At 37.9% G+C, this 21,412-nt stretch overlaps 1 protein-coding gene across 1 annotated transcript; it reads right to left on the bottom strand.

The window, feature by feature from the left end:
• LOC130239914 (filensin) lies at nt 1-14,716 on the bottom strand. Its single transcript, XM_056471290.1, has 8 exons — nt 14,337-14,716; nt 12,297-12,357; nt 10,176-10,271; nt 6,384-6,470; nt 3,379-3,492; nt 2,381-2,601; nt 1,177-1,268; nt 1-897 (listed from the first exon to the last, which is right to left on the bottom strand). The coding sequence occupies exons 1-8, from the start codon at nt 14,714-14,716 to the stop codon at nt 77-79; spliced, it is 1,872 nt and encodes a 623-aa protein (XP_056327265.1). The 3' UTR covers nt 1-76.
• Between the last annotated feature and the right edge of the window lie 6,696 nt (nt 14,717-21,412).

Here is a 21,412-nt window from a genome sequence, read left to right as displayed (position 1 = left end):
AAAAATATACAGGAGGGCTAATAATTCAGCCTTCAACTGTGAGTAATCTGGAAAGTAAAGCAGGATCGCATTGAGCTCAAGTTGAGCGATCGCCGTGCTTCTTTCTGCTGGTTTTCTCGATCATGGTCTCCACCACCGTAGTGGTCTCCTCATAGCCTTTGACTTTCTTATCAGGCGAGAGCTTCTCCACCGACTCCACCACCTCCACCTTCTCATAACTCATAGAATCGGGTGGGATGGAGCTGTAGGATGGCATGGGTGGAGGTTCACTAGGATCCTTATTTTTTCCTCCACGATGGGGTGAAGGTTGCCTAGGAGAAGGACCTGGTTCTGGTTCCTTCCTCTTTGGATGAGGATCTCCTTTTTTGGATTTTCCGCCTCCCTCATCATCTTTTCCAGGATCTGAAGGTGGTGCTGGAGGTCCCGGTAGGGGGCTAGGAGTGGGTGTGCCTCTCCAATAGGAATCGTAAGGCATCATGTCATCCCTAATAGTGACGAATACATGACTAGCTGATGGAGTGGTGGAGAAAAAGCACGGGTCGAGATAGCTGGAGTCTCCGGTCACCAGCACGTATCGTCCCTTGGTGAAGAAATCAGCGATGGGTTCTGGCCTCCTGACGCGCCGCATGCGGTCCCGGATGATGTTGCAGAGCGTGTCGAATGCTTTGCTGATCTGTGCTCCGTCTGGGACATCCGGACGCTCCTGTTTTGGCGCCTCCTGCTGTTGATCCTCCATTGTCAGCCCTTTCTCCTCCTCCTCAAGCTCTTCTGCTGGTTTCTCCTCCAGCCCGCCGCTCGCTCCTCGAGACGTGATCTCTTTCTTTTTAAGCACTTTCTTAGCAAAGTACTTCTGACGGGGCTTCACGTTGGTGATGTCCTGAATGACTTGGGTGATATCTGGAAAAGCAAATAACAGATTTTTATATTATGGATGGCCACTTGAGAGTCAGTAGGCAGTTGTTGAATGTTCATTTTTGAGTGAACTATCCCTTTAAAGGGCCAATGTGGGATCTCGCAGGCAGTTTATTCGGCTTTGAGACAGACAGAGTGGGCTTGATTGACAGCTGAGTGGGCGTAAATCTTCACAGCTGCTGCCTGCTGATTGGCTGACTGCTCTGTCAATCACAGTGATGAAGCAATGTTATATAACACACAGCCCCGACCCCAGACTCTCACCTTTTCCAGTCCGTGTCATGCTCGGACAATGGGTGTATTTATAACTGCTGGTGAGCAGAGTAATGGGTGTCCCGATTATTGCTGAATTCAGTCTGTGACGGAAAGAGGAAGAAAGAACATTACGTGAGCATTTTAAAGACTATATTAAAGAAATACTGATAGACAAAGCTTTACAACATTGGTGATTAAATGCATATATTTCAAATGAACTGTGAAGAAATGAAGAAATCATCCTGAAACAAGAATTGAACTGGGCTTATAAATCTTGGAGTTATTGAGGGGAAAAAATAATATAGCAATGCTGCCACTGTGTGGAGACTGCCATTACTCGCCTGCCATTACTCAGATTGAAATTTGAAATGTATTTAATTTAGCTTTATTATTAATTATTTAATTTGAATATATCTTAGATGTATAATTAAAATAATTAATATAACATTAATTATAATTAGTTTAATACTTAAATCTAATAAATACTGCTTGTAGATAATGTTTGGATGAACTGTTCCTTCATGATAAAATAATGCGACATCATACAATTAATACATATAAAAAATATTTATATGCATATAATCTACACAAATCAGTGGTATTTTGGTGCAAACGAGATACTATTGTAGTTTTTAATCATTAGTTTATTTTAGGCTTTAGTTTAATTTCATCTTAATTTTATGTATACATTTTACATAGCAACTGTAGAATCACCACAACATACCAATTACAATGGGTATGTTACCATAGCAACTGTAGAATCACCACAACAGATCAATTACTACAGTAGTTGAGTTTCTGTAGCAACTATAGAATCAGCATAACTGATTAATTGCTATAATTGGTGTGTTACCATAGCAACTATAGAATCAGCATAACTGATTAATTACTATAGTTAGTGTGTTACCATAGCAACTATAGAATCAGCATAACTGATTAATTACTATAGTTAGTGAGTTACCATAGCAACTATAGAATCGCCACAACAGATCAATTACTATTGTTGTTGTGTGACCATAGCAACTGTACAATAACCACAACGGATCATTTACTGTGGTAGTCATGTTACCATAGCAACTGTAGAATCCCCAAAACATATTAATTACTGCAGTCGTTGTTGTATTAATCTAAACTCTAAAATCTAAAAACTTTTTTTTTTAATGAATTTGCACATGTGGAGGATGATTAGTGTGTGTTTTTCCTCCGCTCTGACCTGTTGTCCTCGTTCTCGATGATCCTCTTGTATCTGTCCAGCTCATTCTCCAGAGAGCTCTGGTAAACGGCCAGCTGACGGCACTTATTGGTGTACTTCTCCAGTGATTTCTCTGCCTCTTCAGTCTCCTTCCTCAGAGTCTCGATCTGCTCGTTGTAAAGCTGGATCTCATCGTCGTAGCTCTCCTGTGTGGTCTTGATGGTCTGTTCCAATGCAGAGGTCTACAAAAAACACACACAGACAGTAGTATTCTCTATGCTGCTTTCTTTTAACTAAGAAAACTAAAGTATATGTTCAGTTAGGCACTTCTCAGACATATACTTAATATTGCGCTTAGGTATACTTGACTGGTCGAAGGCTAAATTATTATTATTATGTATTCTTAGCTACTGTTTAAAAAAATACTGAAGTATATGTTTAGTCTACTTTAAGTATTTCTCTGAAATGTACTCTAGGTACTTCTCAGAAATATACTTAATATTGCACTTAAGTATACTTGACTTAAAGGCAAAATGATCTGCCGTCCTGTGAATTTTGAATTCTTATTTAAATATTTCCCAAGTGCTGTTTAACAGAGCAAGGGCATTTCTCACAGTATTTCCTATTATATTTTTCTTCTGGAGATTTAGGCTGGAAATAAAGCAGTTTTTAAAATATTGTAAATCATTTTAGGGTCAATGTTATTAGCCTGTTACAGGGATAGTTCAGCCAATACTGAAATTTCTGTCATTATTTACTCACCCTCCACTGGTTTTAAATCAGTTTAGGTTTTTCTTCTACTGAACACCAAAAGATACACTGAATAATGTTGGAAACCTTGGATTTCCACAGTATTTGTTTCTCCTGCTATGGTAGTCAGTGGTTTCCAACATTCTTCAAAATCTCTTTTTTTTATGTGTTTAACAGGAAAAATCTAATCAAATGAAATCAATTAAAGGGTGCAGTTTGAACAAGCAGCAAAAAAAAAATGTTTACAGTGTGTGTGGAGTAGAATTTACCTCGGTCTGCAGCCGGTGTTTCTGCGTCTGCAGCTGGCAGATGGCGCTCTTGTACTCCTCCAGCTGACTTCTGAGGGCTGGGACCCTTCGCTGTGCAATTAGACGCTCCTGATCCTGGAAACGCAGAACACAGCCGTAAGCATCATGCAAACAAATGCTTTTATTACTTAGAGCTTTGGTATTGTTTCTAATCCAAATATCTATAAACTCTTAAATCAAGAAGCATTTTTTAGACAAGCACAAAATATAGTGTTGATTTCAGAAATTAGTCAGATTGAAGTGGGTTTTAACAAGCAAAACACAAGCAAAATATTCAGCCAATAGGGGAACACTAGATTATTCTGATTACTCCATTGGCAGATTATTTGGCTTGTTTTAAGGAAAAACTCACTTCATTTTGACTCAGTATTTCAGAAAACAAGACTATATTTTGTGCTTGTCTAGAAAATGCTTCTTGATTTAAGAATGTTTAGATATTAGGACTAGAAACAAGACAGAAACTCCAAGTAAGAAAAGCATTATTGATTTGGACAGTGTTTTTTTTTTGGTTGTGGTTTCTAACTCATACACAGGGCCAGACAGAATCTGTGGACAATTTTTGCTATTTCTGCACAGAATCTCCTACAAAATCTGTGGATTAATGTGGAATGACCTTTTGAGACTACAGTAACTAATAGCTTAAAACATTAATTAAAAAATTATAACTTTTTAACTTTTAAGGTTTGCAGTACAAATCCAGTTATATCCACTTGTCTGGTAAATAAAGTCAGTCCCTCATACACTCAACGGCCACTTTACTAGGTACACCTGTCCAGCTGCTTGTTAACGCAAATTTCTAATCAGCCAATCCCAAGGCAGCAACTCAATGCGTTTAGGCATGTAGACATGGTCAAGACGATCTGCTGCAGGTCAAAGTGAGCATCAGAATGGGGAAGAAAGGGGATTTAAGAGACTTTGAACGTGGCATGGTTGTTGCTGCCAGACGGGCTGCTCTGAGTATTTCAGAAACTGCTGATCTACTGGGATTTTCACGCACAACCATCTCTAGGGTTTACAGAGAATGGTTCAACAAAGAGGAAATATCCAGTGAGCGGCAGTTCTGTGGGCGCAAATGCCTTGTTGATGCCAGAGGTCAGAGGAGAATGGCCAGACTGGTTCCAGCTGATAGAAAGGCAACAGTAACTCAAATAAGCACTCGTTACAACCGAGGTCTGCAGAAGAGCATCTCTGAACACACAACACGTCCAACCTTGAGGCAGATGGGCTACAGCAGCAGAAGACCACACCGGGTGCCGCTCCTGTCAGCTAAGAACAGGAAACTGAGGCTACAATTCACACAGGCTCACCAAAACTGGACAATAGAAGATTGGAGAAACGTTGCCTGGTCTGATGAGTCTCCATTTCTGCTGACACATTCGGATGCTCGGCTCACAATTTGGCCTTAACAACATGAAAGCATGGATCCATCCTGCCTTGTATCAGCGGTTCAGGCTGGTGGTGGTCGTGTAATGGTGTGGGGGAGATTTTCTTGGCACACTTGGGTCCATTAGTACCAATTGAGCATGGTGTCAACGCCACAGCCTACCTGAGTATTGTTGCTGACCACGTCCATCCCTTTATGACCACAGTGTCTCCATCTTCTGATGGCTACTTCCAGCAGGATAACACACCATGTCATAAAGCACCAATCATCTCAGACTGGTTTCTTGAACATGACAATGAGTTCACTGTACTCAAATGGCCTCCACAGTCACCAGAGCTCAATCCAATAGAGCACCTTTGGGATGTGGTGGAACGGGAGATTGGCATCATGGATGTGCAGCCGACAAATCTGCAGCAACTGTGTGATGCTATCATGTCAATATGGAGCAAAATCTCTGAGGAATATTTCCAGTAGCTTGTTGAATCTGACACGGAGGATTAAAGCAGTTCTGAAGGCAAAATGGGTCTAACCCGGTAGGGTGTACCTAATAAAGTGGCCAGTGAGTGTATAATATATCTAATGAAAGACAGAAAATATGACTTTACAAACTTTATAATGTTTATGTTTGTGAATATATTTGCTTGTGAGTGTGTATGTGTTTGTGTGAGTCTGAGTGTGTGTTTGTGAGAATGTGAGTGTGTGTGAGAGGGCTCAGAGGGTGTGAGCGTCAGACACTGATCACTCTCGGCACATTGAGAGCGCAGTGTTAATTTCAGTGTCAGCGCCGCAGCTCAGCTCTTATTCCTTGTGACACAGAGGCAGAAAGAGCACAATGTGGCGCACACGCACGTACGCACGCACGCACGCTCATACACAACACGCACTCTCTGTGTTTCTCACACTCACACACTCACTCACTTTCTCTCACATACACACACTCGTTTACATGCACGCACGCACACACTTGTGCGCATGCACACTTGCACAGACACATGCATGCTGGCATTTGCTCTCTCTCTCTCTCTCTCTCTCACATACACTCACACAAACTCACACTCATTTGCATACCTGCGTGCACACATGCACGCGCACTCTCACAAACTCACTCCCTTGTTCGCATGAATGCACCTACACGCATCCACACTTGCGTGCATGCACACACACACACACACTCTCATTCCCTCACATACACACAGACTCATGCTTGCTTATACGCGCACACACACTCTCTCACACACAAACTCACTCACTTGTTCGCATGCATGCACACACATCCAGACACTCGCGTGCTTGAACACAGACACACTCTTTCTCTCTCTTACACACTAACTTTCTCTCGCTTGCTCGCATGCATGCATACACACACACACACACACACACAAACTCACACTCACTTACTCGCATGCCCACTCTCTCTCTCTCTCTCTCTCTCTCACTTACACACACAGTCTCAAACACAATCTCGCACTTGCTTGCGCACACGCATGCACACACACATGCACTCTCTCACTCTCATTGGCGCACACGCACTGACTCACTCACCCTCTCTCTCTCTCTCAGACACACACACACACACACACACCTCAGGCACGGAGACGCTGGTCATCAGAGGGATGGTCTGGTTGATCTGCTGCAGGATGTTCAGATAGGTCTGTATCTCCGCCAGATTCTGTGTGGAGGAACAGCAGGAGTCAGTGCTGAGCGAAAGGTCAATCTGATTACACACAGACCTTTAGCGGATCTCAACACTCGCCCCAGTCACGCTACACAGACCACCGCACACTAATAGATCATCATTCATGGGTCAAAGATGCAGAAGAGCTTTATATCGCAGTAATCATCTAGTCAGGCAGACTTAAAGAGCGAGCGATAGTCTAAAGTACAGTGGCAGAGAGAGCTGAACACGATCCGCATCGCTCTGACAGCATTTCATTTCATTCTCCTTCAGCTTAGTCCATTAATCATCAGGGGTCACCACAGCGCAATGAACCACCAACTATTCCAGCATATGTTTTACTCAGCGGATGCCATTCTAGCTGCATCCCAGTACTGGGAAACACCCATACACACTCATTCACACACACACACACACACTCATGCACTACAGCCAATTTAGTTCATCAATTCACTGACCCAGCCGGGACTCGAACCAGAGACCTTCTTGCTGTGAGGCCACAGGGCTAACCACTGAGCCCAACATAACCATTCCCGACATTATTTTTGAATGTATTTATATTTAACTACAGAAGACTCAAGCTTTAAATAAGATGTACTTTTGTCATGTAAAAATGTAACTTTTCGCTCACATTTTAACATTTTTAATGCTAACGGTCTAATCCGATTCAATGATTTATGCTAAGCTAAGCTAAAAGTGCTCCCGCCAGACACAGATCAGTTAAATGGACTCAAAAATGGTAAAACTCAACTCTAGAGGAGCTGAAAAACAAGAATATTTCCATAATAATAATATTAATAAGGGTGGCATGGTGGCTCAGTGGTTAGCACTGTGGCCTCACAGCAAGAAGGTTGCTGGTTCGAGTCCCAGCTAGGTTAGTTGGCGTTTCTGTGTGGAGTGCGTCCCTGATAAATAAGGGACTAAGATAAAGGAAAATGAATAAATGAATGTAACTACAGAAGAGTCAAGCTTTAAAACAGGAAAGTGTTTGAAACTCTTTGGTTATTTTTAAGCGAGATGCTAACGGTCTAATCCGATTCAATGACTTATGCTAAGCTAAACTAAAAGTGCTTCCGGCAGACACAAAGGTCAGATGAATGGATTCAAAAATGGTAAAACTCAACTCTAGAGGAATAATTCCATAAAAAAAATAATAATAAAAAGGGTTAGCACTGTGGCCTCACAGCAAGAAGGTCACTGGTTCGAGTCCCGGCTGGGTCAGTTGGCGTTTCTCTGTGGAGTTTGCATGTTCTCCCCATGTTAGCATGGGTTTTCTCCGGGTGCTCCGGTTTCCCCCACAGTCTAAACACATGCGCTATAGGGGAATTGATGAACTAGGCTGTGTGAAGGCTGTGCTGTGTAAAACATATGCTGGAATGGTTGGTGGTTCATTCTGCTGTGGCGACCCCTGATAAATAAGGGAGTAAGTCGAAGGAGAATGAATGAATGAACGTAACTACAGAAGAGTCAAGCTTTAAATAGGAAAATTATTGGAACTTTGGTAATTTTTAAGCGAGATGCTAACGGTCTAATCCAGTTCAATGACTTATGCTAAGCTAATATAAAAGTGCTCCCGCCAGACACAGAGATCGACTAAATGAGTTTAAAGAATGGTAAAACTGAACTGTTTAACTCTAGAGGAAAATTTGCATGTTTAAATAATAATAATAAAAATATGATGATGGTGTTCCTTTATAAGGTAATAGCAGAAAGACTCCAGTCACTGTTAAAGGTGTAAATAAACTCCATCTGCTGTGGTAGATGTCTGTGTTTTGTGCTCCCGGCAGTGCTGTTCTTCTTTCTGAAATAATGTTTATGTAAAAACTCTGGCTTGCAGACGCTGAACGTGATGCAGGGCTGATTAAACATAATGCACTGCTACACACTGTCAGGCTACGCTCAGAAAAACACACTGCTGACTTCACATTTAATAAATGAACCAGCGCCAAATGAACAAAGCATTCATAACACATATGGAAAGATGTGAATAAGTGCAATACAAAACTATTTTTGGAAAAGTTTTCTCTCCAAAAATGCCAGTAAATTTGACAGAAACTGCAGATAACACACTGAAATAAAGACAGTTAAAAGCACACGTTTTTCTGAAAAATCATATTTATAAATAATAATAATTATTATTGTTATTATTATTATATATATATTTTTCATTTGTATTTATATTTGTTATTAATACTAATAACAATAATTATTACAACTACGACTATTATTATTATTATTATTATTATTATTATTATTATTATTATTATTTTGGATGTTAGTAATAAAAGCAATATTATTATTGTTGTTGTGTGATTATTATTTTTTTTTATGTTGTTGTTGTTGTTACTATTTTAACAACCACAAAAACTACAGTAATAATAATAATAATACTAATAATAATAATTATAACAACATTTGTTCTTCTTCTTCTTCTTCTTCTTCTTCTTCTTCCTCTTATTATTATTATTATTATTATTATTATTATTATTATTATTATTATTATTATTATTAATATTATTATTGTAACTCCAGAAAATATTCTTACTGGAAATGCTTGTAAATTTGACAAAGACACCGCAGATAACATATTGAATTAAATATGATGTTTTGAGGGTTTTTTATCATATATTTGCTAATGAAATAGTGTTATTTTAAAAAGAATATTATTATTATTATTATTTTTTTTAACAACCACAAAAACTACAGTAATAATACTAATAATACGAATAACAATAATTATTACAACTACGACATTATTATTATTATTATTATTATTATTATTATTATTATTATTATTATTATTATTATTATTATTGTGGATGTTAATAATAAAAGCAATATTATTATTGTTGTTGTGTGATTATTATTATTATTTTTTTTTAATGTTGTTGTTGTTGTTGTTATTATTTTAACAACCCCAAAAACTACAGTAATAATAATAATCATACTAATATTAATAATAATTATAACAACATTTGTTGTTGTTGTTCTTCTTCTTCTTCTTCTTCTTCTTCTTCTTCTTCTTCTTCTTCTTCTTCTTCTTCTTCTTATTATTATTATTATTATTATTCCTAATAGCTACAGAAAATATTGTGACCAGAATTGCTAGTAAATTAGACAAAGAAAAAGCAGATAACATATTGAATTAAAGATGGCATTTGAGTTTTTTAATAATAATAATAATAATAATAATAATAATAATGATGATAATAAACAATAGTACAGTGAGTAAACGTTTTTATTATTACTATAATTATTATTACTATTATTATATTATTATTTTATTATATTTATTATTATTATTTTAACAACAACAGACTACAGTAGTAGTAGTAATAATAATAATAATAATGGTAATAATAACATTATTATTGTTATTATTATTGTTATTATTATTCCAAATAACTCCAGTGGTGAATCATTAGCAAAAAGAGTAAAAAAAGCTGTAAAAGTTTAACAGAAAAGGGTAATTTATGATTCACTGCCGGTCTCTTGTGAAGGAATAATTATTGTAATTTCAGTTTGATCTCCAGCACAAGTGTATTTGCTTCAACCGTTTTTAGCAGGCGTTTTTCTCGTCTCCTCTGTGTTTTGTCATGCAGAGACACTTCTGCAGGCAAATGGCAATCTCACACAAGAGCTTTCCAGAAGACACTTGAACAGATAGAAGTGTAAATAGAGGTTACCGTCACCTCGTACCTTTTTGTGTCTCTCCTTGGTGGCGTTTACGTCATCTTGCAGAAACTGCAGTTGGATCTGATACTCCAGGTTTCTCAGAAGCACCGTGTCGGCTTCCTGAAGACACAAAAGTAAATGCATTCTACTTATAAAGACGCTTTTTCTGGAGCAAAAACAGAAAAGGAAAAAGCAGTTGTGCTGTGAACAATGTTGACAATCAGTCACCAAAAGTCTGAGCTTTCTCCTCTCTCAGATTCCACTGCACTGAAAAAATATCAGTAAATTAGTTTTCAATTCATTTATTCATTCATTCATTAACTAATTCATTCATTTTCAACCGCTTTTCCGGGGCCAAGTCACGGGGGCAGCAGTCTTAGGAGAGAATCCCAGACTTCCCTTTCTCCAGACACTTCCTCCAGCTCCTCTTGGGCAATTGGGGTGGTGGTTCCCATTTTTAAGCAGGGCAACTAGAGGATATGCTCCAACTATAGGGGGATCACACTCCTCAGCCTCCCTGGGAAAGTCTATGCCAGGGTACTGGAGAGGAGGATCTGACTGAAGGTTGAACCTAGGATCCCGGAGGAACAATGCGGTTTTTGTCCAGGCCGTGGTACACTGGACCAGCTCTATACCCTCACCAGGGTGCTCAGACTCATGGGAGTATGCCCTACCAGTTCACATTCGACCGTGTCACAATTAACTCTTATTTGAGGAACAATTATACATTTTTTTTTCTTGGCAACAATAAATATTCTTGATTTAGATATAATTAAATGTTAAAGTTTGAAACTAAGTTAAATTATACTTTAAGAAAAAAAACACAGATTTTAGCTGTAAAAATTGCAGTAATTTTTAAAAGGTGGCTCGAGTTTCTAGTCCAATTATCTACAAATTCTTAAATCAAGAAGCAAAAAATTATCTTGTTTTAAGAAATAATGCACTAAATTAAGTGTATTTTTATATAAAACGAGCAGTGGGGGTTTATATCAAAACAACAACAATATTATTTCTCTTCCCCCATTGTTAGATTATTTAGCTTGTTTTAAGGAGAAACTCTCTTCATTTTGTCTCATTATTTCTGAAAACAAGACTAGATTTTGTTACTTGTCTAGAAAATGCTTCTTGATTTATGAGTTTTTAGATATTTGCACAAGCAACGAGACTCCAAGCATTTTGTGCAGTGTGCAGTTTTAAAAGTCTGTTTCTGCATTGATTTTAGTTCTTCTAAGGGGCAATTGGGGTGGTGGTTCCCATTTTTAAGAAGGCCGACCAGAAGATGTGCTCCAACTATAGGGGGATCACACTCCTCAGCCTCCCTGGGAAAGTGTATGCCAGGGTACTGGAGAGGAGGATCTGACTAAAGGTTGAACCTAGGATCCAGGAGGAACCATGCGGTTTTTGTCCAGGCCGTGGTACACTGAACCAGCGCAATACCCTCACCAGTGTGTTCAAAGTCTCATGAGAGTATGCCCTACCAGTTCACATTCGACCGTGTCACAATTAACTCTTATTTGAGGAACAATTATAAAAAAAAAGTTCTTGGCAACAATAAATATTTTTGATTTAGATACAATTACATTTTTAAAGTTTGAAACTAAGTTAAATTATACTTTGAGAAAAAAACACAGATTTTAGCTGTAAAAATTGCAGTAATTTTTAAAAGGTGGCTCGAGTTTCTAGTCCATTTATCTACAAATTCTAAAATCAAGAAGCAAAAAATTATCTTGTTTTAAGAAATAATGCGCAAAATTAAGTGTATTTTTATATAAAACAAGCAGTGGGGGTTTATATCAAAACAACAACAATATTATTTCTCTTCCCCCATTGGCAGATTATTTTGCTTGTTTTAAGGAAAAACTCCCTTAATTTCTTAAAACAAGACTAGATTTTGTGCTTGTCTAGAAAATGCTTCTTGATTTTAAAGTTTTTAGATATTTGCACAAGAAATGAGACTCCAAGCATTTTGTGCAGTGTGCAGTTTTAAAAGTCTGTTTCTGCATTGATTTTAGTTCTTCTAAGGGCATTCTGGCACTCCACATCGAGGCCTTCGACAGTTTAATCCCTGAAAGCATGATCTCTGAAGTTTTGCTCTCTAACCACCTGAGAAACTGCAGGTCAGTGAACGACAGAGTTTATTTGTACCTTATTGAGCTGTTCCAGGGTCTGCCGCAGCTGCTCCTGATATTCACATTCATTTCTGTATCTGTGGACGACAGAGAGGATTGGTCATGTATGTGGCTTTACTTCATCTCAAGGTTTTTCTGTGCATTGCTTTCAGTATTGATCTGCTTTGGGGAGTCTTTTTCATCAATAGTTCAGTGGGTTTTTTGTGTGTGTCAGGAAGCCTGTAAACATTTCACTCTTAACCCTTTATAGTGCACTCACTGAAATACTCATGGGTCATTAATTATGAACTACAGTGAACTGTGTTCTTTATATAATTAATTCATGTTCTCCCCACCAAGACTAAAACATGTTTCTGTATAGAACTGTTAACTGAAAACAACCCAGCATTTTAAAATTAAAACTTAAGACACTCTTTAACTCAATGGTTGGATATTTTCATGTTTAAACCAATATTGAGTTATTATAACCCAGCATTTTTTAAATTAAGCTTAAATTGCACCTTTTTTCAACCCAGTGGTTGTGTGTTTTCATATTTGACCCATCACTGAGTTATGATAAACCCACAATTTAAACTTAAATGACATTTTTTAACCCAATTTGTTCTGTTATCATAGCAACTTTCACCACAGCAGATTAATTAGTATGTTTGTTGTGTTACCATAACAACTATAGAATTACCACAACAGATCAATCACTATAGTTGTTGTGTTACCATAGTAACTATAGAATCATCACAACAACTTAATTACTGTAGTTGTTGTGTTGCCATAGCTACAGAATCACCACAACCGATCAATTACTATATTTGTTGTCTTCCCATAGCAACAATGGAATCATGACAAAATAGCGATTAATAAAGTTCTGTTAGCATAGCAACTATAGAATCACCACAACAGATTGATTACTATAGTTGTTGTGTTGCCATAGAAACTGCAATCACCATAACAGATCAATTACTACAGTTGTCATATTACCATATGGAATCAACAAATCAGATTAATTACTATATTTGTTGTTACCATAGCAACTATAGAATCACCACAACAGATCAATTACTATAGTTGTTGTGTTACCATAGAAACCATGGAATCACTACAAAATATCAATTACTAAAGTTGTTACAGTAGCAACTATGGAATTACCACAAGAGATCAATTAATGTAGTTGTTACTATAGCAACTACAGAATGACCACAACAGATTAATTACTATAGTTGTTGTTACTATGGCAACTATGGAATCACCAAAACAGATTGATTACTATAGTTGTTTGGTTACCATAGCAACAATGGAATCAACACAACAGATTGATTACTATAGTTGTTGTGTTACTATAGCAACTATGGAATTACCACAACAGATTATCTACTATAGTAGTTTTGTTACCATGGCAACTATGGAATCACCACAACAGATTGATTACTATAGTAGTTTTGTTACTATAAGAACTACAGAATCACCACAACAGATCGGTTACTAAAGTAGTTTTGTTACCATAGCAACTATGGAAATACCACAACATATTGATTACTTTAGTAGTTTTGTTTCCATAACAACTATGGAATCACCACAACAAATCTTTTACTGTAGTTATTGTGTTACCATAGCAACTATGGAATCATCACAACAAATCAATTACTGTAGTTATTGTGTTACCATAGCAACTATGGAATCACCACAACAAATCAATTACTGTAGATATTGTGTTACCATAGCAACTATGGAATCACCACAACAAATTAATTAGGGTTAGGGGTTAGTTACTATAGTTGTTGTGTTACCATGTAAAATAACCAAAGCATATTAATTATTATATAAAGGATAAAATACTGTATTTCTTGTGTTACCATAGCAACTATGGAATCACCACAACAGATCAATTATTATATTTGTTGAGTTTGGAATCACTAAAACACATTAATTGCTATATAAAAAAATAAAATACAATATTTTTAGTGTTACCATAGCAACTCAAAAATCACCTCAACAGAATTAACTTTATAACCATCACTACATAATGCTTCCAAAACCCCCCTCCATCGGCTTCATCCCTGACCTGCTGTTATACTCGTCCAGCATGCGCTCGGCATCTTTCAGCTCTCTTTCCAGCTTGGCTCGGTCCGACAGCAGCTCCCGGATCCTCTGCCTGTTGATGCTGATCTGCTCGCTGAAGGCCTCCTCCAGTCCCGACGCCTCCTCCATGTACTGCAGGGTCTCCAGCTGCTTGCGAAACACGGCATTGCGCTGCTCCAGCACACGCGCCCGGTTGATGTAGCGCGCAAATCTGCTGTTCAGCTCCTGCAGGCTCTCCCAGCCGGGAACTGAGGGCCCTGCAGCCGGAGCTGACTCGCTCTCAGGGCTGCTGGGCTCCTCGAAAACATCGGAGCGCTCGTATTTCTCCTTGCGCACCTCACGCAGGTAGCTGGTCTTGAACATGCCGGCGGTGATGTTTCCACCAGTGCTTTTAGGCCTTGGCGCCTTTAGTGTGTGAAAACCAGGGTGCTTACCCTCTGCTGTCTCATGCTAGACTAAACTCTGCCCGCGCGGGCCCCGGGGCCAAAAAGCTCAAACTCTTTTCACACAGCAGAGACCCCCGTGTGGATTCTTCCAGCGCACAAGGCCAGCAAAAAAAACAGTGGCATTGTTGAGGGGCTTTGCTGACTGTTTTCAATGATGTTCTTCTTTTGTTTCCAGATCAGCAGCTTTGTTCACAATGATGCGCTTCTACGAGACTCGCTACGACAATGAAGAACTGCAGAACCCGCTGTTTCACACTGCATGGAGCGACAACAACAACAACTGTTAGACTACAATCTGCCAGTATCACATGATCAAATACTATAGTAGTTTTTAGTAAATGTAGTGTTTACCTGCTATAGTAACTCACTTAAATTATGTTGTGGTGATTCTACAGTTGCTATAGTAACACAATGACTATAGTAATATAAACAAATGACCCAATACTGTAGTTTATTTTACAACTATAAGGCATTCATTCATCCATTCGTTTGCTTTTCGGCTTAGTCCCTTTATTAATCCGAGGTCGCCACAGCAGAATGAACCGCCAACTTATCCAGCATATGTTTTACACAGCGGATGCCCTTCCAGCTGCAACCCATCACTGGAAATAAATATAAGCTATATTGTATGTAAAAACTATAGTGTATACTACAGGATTTACTACATTTTACAACAATCTGGCAATCCCACATAAAAAATACAGCAGTAATTTATAGTAAATTCTGTTGTGTTTCTAAACCATACTATAGTAAAGCACTTGAATTATACTGTTGTGGTCAGAGGGATATAAACAAATGACCCAATACTGTAGTTTTTAGAATAAACTATAAGGTGTATTATACTGCAATACACCACAATATACTGCACTACACCACCACAACTATAGTAAAAACTAAGGTATGCTACAGAATTTATTACAGCTTATCAACAATCCGGCAACTCCACATGAAAAAATAAGTAATTTATAGTAAATGTTATAGTGTTTCTGAACCATACTGTAGTAATGCACTTGAATTATACTGTGCTGAATCTACAGTTGCTATGGTAACAGAATAACTATAGTAATATGTACATATGTACATAAATCAGATGAACATTTTCACATTAGTCAATAATATTACTCTAATTCATTTAAAAACGGAATAAATATAGATTTATTTGCACTGGCTGCCAGTCGCTTCTTGCATCAAATACAAAGCTCTGATGTTTGCTTACAAAGCGACCTTTGGCTGTGCTCCTTCTTATCTGCTCTCACTTCTGCAGATATATGTGCCCTCCAGAAACTTGCGTTCTGTGAATGAACGTCGCCTCGTTGTTCCATCCCAAAGAGGGAAGAAATCACTTTCCCGAACTCTCACATTCAATCTGCCCAGTTGGTGGAATGAACTCCCTAACTACATCAGAACAGCAGAGTCACTTGCTGTCTTCAAGAAACCACTAAAAACTCAACTGTTTAGTCTCCACTTTCCTTCCTAATCTGTAACTGCCTCTCTGGTTATACCACTAACTGTACTCTCTCTCAAAAAAAAAAAATAATAATTAAAATTTACTAATGCTTTGCTTCTTAGACTTTACACACCTGAAAACTTGTCTATAGCGCTTGTTCACTGCTGCTCTTATAGTTGTGTAAATTGCTTCCTTGTCCTCATTTGTAAGTCGCTTTGGATAAAAGCGTCTGCTAAATGACTAAATGTAAATGTAAATGTAGATTTACACACATTTACACAAGTAAATAAACAGAAATAATGATGGGCTAAAAATCTGTGGAATTCTGTGGAAAATCTGCGGAAATTCTGCGGAAATTTGAGCGCTAATTCTAACCTGCCTAGTAAACCTAGTTAACCTAGTAAAGCCTTTAAATGTCACTTTAAGCTGAATACTAGTGTCTTGAAGAATATCTAGTCTAATATTATGTGCTGTCATCATGACAAAGAGAAAACAAATCAGTTATCTGAAATGAGTACAGATATACAAAAAAATATACAGGGGGGGGCGAATAAATCAGGGGGGCTAATAATTCTGACTTCAACTGTGTGTGTGTGTGTATATATATATATATATATATATATATATATATATATATATATATATATATATATATATATATATGAAGGGTTCAGATGCAAAAACCTGTAAATGCCACCTGAAATGTTCTCCTAAAATAAACATTTTTCTCAGCCTCCTGTGTTTGTTCGGTTACTTTAAAGGCAATATAAAGAACTTATTTGTCACTATAAAAGTAAAATTACAAAGCCTACACACAGGAGTCAGAGAAAAATGCTAATTTTAGAAGACAATATCAAATGGCTTTTAGAGGTTTTTGCATCTAAACTCTTCATTTTATATATATATATATATATATATATATAAAATCAGGCCTTTATTCGTCACATACACTTTCGTATAGTGAAATTGAACACTATACACCACCCCCCTCCCCCAACCCTACACAAACATCACAATTCCAGGGGAAGACAGGTCACAGGAGGTGGCATTTAGAACAGGAAATAAGATACATTTCAGGAGAGAGAGGCAAAAAAAACTCCCTCTCACCTTGCTCTTGAGTTAGAGCAGTGTGAGATCAGGGAGAACAATAAAAAAGCCCCAGCAATCTAGCACAAAAAACACACAGACAAGACATAACATTGCCACAGGGGGTGTGGACATAGTCTGGTAAACAATATAAATATATACATACATATATATATATATATTTATTTATTTTTATTTATTTATTTATTTATTTTATTTATTTATTTTTTTGCAATTTGAATTCACTTTTGTAAATAAATTCACTTATTTTTGGTATAATTTCACATTTCGCTGGTCTCTTTCCAGCAGCCTTCTTGTAATAAATCTCAAAATACATCTTACCACTTTTATTTTTAGATATAAAATATAAAATCCTAACAATAACACATGGTTTAATAGAGAGACTGTATTGACTGTATTGATACTGGATTGAAAAGCTTTGCCTGAATGTTTCATACTGTCTAAAGATCAGTTTTAAGTCATATACTGTCTGTCTTGTGCTGTTTGAATTCTTGTACTGTATGAAAAGATTTGTGGAAGACATACAATAAGCCCACTGTATTATCAATACTGGAGCTGCTTTAAAAGATATTTGAAGGTGGAATACATGCGAGCAGAGTCTTCAACTGTCTGAAGCACACTGTTTCTGTGGGAAGCAGAATTTATTCACAGCACTATTTCCTTTCTTCATTTTCCTGAATCGACAACTATTCCAGCTGTTTTACACAGCGAATGCCCTTCCAGCTGCAACCCAGTACTGGGAAACACCCATACACACTCATTCATACACTATGGCCAATTTAGTTCATCAATTCCCCTATAGCGCATGTGTTTGGGCTGTGGGGGAAACCGGAGCACCCGGAGGAAACCCTCGCCAACACGGGGAGAACATGCAAACTCCACACAGAAACACCAACTGACCCTGCCGGGACTCGAACCGCGACCTTTACTGTGAGGTGCTAACCACTGAGCTAAATTTACTCTGTAATTGACAGTCCTCCTGGTTTTGTGTTAGAGCGTGCGTGCTGCTGGTGCGTCCGGTCAGAATGAGTGTCCACTCGGGTTAAAAGGCGTCAGGAGTTAATCAGCTGTAAGTCTCGGTGATGTGTCTGTCCCAGCGGGGGGTCTGTGTCCCGCTCAGGTGAAGCGAGGCTGGGCTGAATCATCCTCATCTCTGCCGTACTGAGATACTCGCTGTCATAATGGATTATTATCACAGTGGAGCATCCTCAAGCCATTGCTCCGAGCGCAGAACTGCCCTCTCCTTTACTTATCAAGCTTTATATTGTCAGTCACCGCATGGACATATTGCGCTTGAACATTTACACACACCCTGAAGAATCTGTGCTTAAAATGGGTTTCTGATTTAGAGTTTTGGTCTCGTGTCAGGTCCAAATATCTACAAACTCTTAAATCCAGAAGCGTTTTCTAGATGAGCACAAAATATAGTGTTGTTTTCAGAAATAATCAGGCAAAATGGAGAGTGTTTCCTTAAAACAAGTATCTTATTTATTATTATTTTGTTTATTACTCAGATTATATGTGTATGTGTGTTTCTGTTTGTTTGTCTTTTTTTTGTGTGGATGTGTGTGTGTGTGTGTGTGTGTGTGTGTGTGTGTGTGTGTGTGTGTGTGTGTGTGTGTGTATGTTTCTGTTTGTTTGTCTCTTTTTTGTGTGGATGTGTTTGTGTGTGTGTGTGTTTCTGTGTTTGTTTGTTTGTGTGTGTGTATGCTTTTTTGTTTTGTGTGTGTGTGTGTGTGTGTGTGTGTGCTTTTTGTATGTTTTTGTGTATGTGTTTTTGTGTGTTTGTTTGTGTGTGTATGCTTTTTTGTTTGTTTTTGTTTGTGTGTGTGTTTGTGTGTGTGCTTTTTTGTGTGTTTGTTTGTTTGTTTGTGTGTGTGTGCTTTTTTGTTTGTTTTTTTGTATGTGTCTGTGTGTGTGTTTGTTTGTGATTCTGATTGTTTGTTTGAGTTTGTGTTTTTGTGTTTGTGTGTGTGTGTATTTGTGTTTCTGTTGTTTGTTTGTGTATATGCTTTGTGTGTATTTCTGCTTTTGTTTGACTGTTTGTTTGTGTGTGTGTGTATGTTTTTTTGTTTGTTTTTGTGTGTGTGTGTGTTTGTGTTTGTTTGTTTATGTGCGTGTGTGTGTGCTTTTTTTGTTTGTTTTTGTGTGTGTGTCTGTGTGTGTGTTTCTGTGTGAGTGTTTGTTTGTGTTTCTGTTTGTTTGTGTGTATGTGTTTTGTGTGTATTTCTGCTTTTGTTTGACTGTTTGTGTGTGTGTGTGTGTGTGTGTGTGTGTGTGTGTGTGTGTGTGTGTGTGTGTGTGTGTGTGTGCGTGTGCGTGTGCGTGTGCGTGTGTGTGTGTGTGTGTGTGTGTGTGATCACGCCTCTCACAGATCGTCTTTTGTCCTCTGTGCTTGATATTCTACAATGCAGAATCTTCGTGTGTCTGCTGCTGTCGGCTTTCACTGAGATCTGCAGAAATGTGTGGAAACATCACAGCTGAACCGGCAGCATTTAACACACAGAGAGAGAGAGAGAGAGAGAGAGAGAGAGAGAGCGGATGAACACATTTACAGCAGATCAACGTCAATGCTTGAGTAAACGGCTGCATTAGCGCTCTTTACTCTGCTTTAATAACAGCCTAAATGAATGATGCTGATTGTGTGTGCAGTTAACAGCCAGACTGCAGATATATATGAATACAGCAGATGTCCTAAGTAATTCTGAAAATAGCTGATTATTAATGTTGGACACAGCCATATTTAAAGACACATTTGCATTTAGCACACACAGTTATGACCTCTTCTAAGTGTGTCTGGTGCTTGGTGAACATGCAATAGTCACGGCACAATAAACATATCCCAGTCGGGTTTGTCACTTTTTGGGTTCCCTTGAAGCATGTCCGTTGTGTCCTGTGCTATTAGCATGAGTTGTAAGAAAAGGACAGTAAGATATTTAGAAATAATTTGTAAGAATTACTTATAAAATTGTAAGTAAGAAAAGCCTTTATTTGCAGTGTGTGTTGTTTATTTATTTTAGTTTGTTCTTTGAAGAGAATTGAAAATCAGTCAGGACACTTTATTCATTGTGAATTCAGCTGTGGATGTAAGTAGAAATTCAATACGTCTTTGAACAGCATCTCAGGGTCTATATTTTGCCGTGATGACAATAACAAATCTCTGCCATTATTCATTTCCTTTCAGGATTTATACATTTCTTGCTGGTTCAATTTGTTTTGACACCAAATTATATTTTGCATGTCTGAAAAAGCTGCAAACACTGTGATGATGTATTGAGTTTTGTGTCCTGCTTAACACTGTTACTAGGAAACTGGCAACTCTCTGGGAAAAAGTGAACAATGTCTGTTTGCTCGAATACTTTCAGACTCAACAATAATCTGGCATTCATCACAGAACTAATTAGCAGACCTGGCTGGTTTATAAATGGTTCGGTGATAAATCATTATTGTATTACAGATTCAATTCAAGTTAAGCTCAATGCACATGCAGGAACATGTTGATTACAACAACAACAGAATTAAAATCGACCAGTCCATCTGTAAAAGGTTACAATGAGACTTTTACAGTGGAAAAGGTCAGTCTTTATTGAGAAATTACATAACATAATGGTTAAAACTATAAAGCGGCCATGATCGAAACTTTAAATCTGTGTCACGCCGGTCAGAGATCCCCAATTCTGTACTTAATATCTATGTAAGGACATACAGTAGTTATTAATGAGTAGTTCATTGTTTTATAATGACAATCAAATGATATTAGAAAGATGGCAGCATCAGATGGCTTGTCTGAGTATTTCAGAAACTGCTGCTCTACTGCGATTTTCACGCACAAGATCTCAATCCAATAGAGCACCTTTGGGATTTGGTGGAATGGGAGATTCGCATCATGGATGTGCAGCCAACAAATGTCCTTGTTGTTTTATATATAGAACTTATTTGGTGCACAAATACGTGAAAAAAAAAAAATTTAAGTCACAGAAGGGCTAACAATACCTTTTCTAATCATTATTTGCAATGCCACTTTGGCCTAACCTGATATGACATATTCTGACTTGATCT

The sequence above is a fragment of the Danio aesculapii genome, chromosome 13 (genome assembly GCF_903798145.1).
Source record: "Danio aesculapii chromosome 13, fDanAes4.1, whole genome shotgun sequence".
In the NCBI taxonomy this organism is placed as follows: domain Eukaryota; kingdom Metazoa; phylum Chordata; class Actinopteri; order Cypriniformes; family Danionidae; genus Danio; species Danio aesculapii.
This window is presented reverse-complemented; position numbering and strand designations above follow the sequence as displayed.

Excerpts from the sequence above, each read along its gene's own strand:
- LOC130239914 (XM_056471290.1), bottom strand. The coding sequence starts at position 14,716 with ATGTTCAAGACCAGCTACCTGCGTGAGGTGCGCAAGGAGAAATACGAG. Across the intron at positions 12,358-14,336 it reads CTGGACGAGTATAACAGCAG|ATACAGAAATGAATGTGAAT; the intron begins GTCAGGGATGAA and ends TGTCGTCCACAG. Across the intron at positions 6,471-10,175 it reads CCAAGGAGAGACACAAAAAG|AATCTGGCGGAGATACAGAC; the intron begins GTACGAGGTGAC and ends TCCTCCACACAG.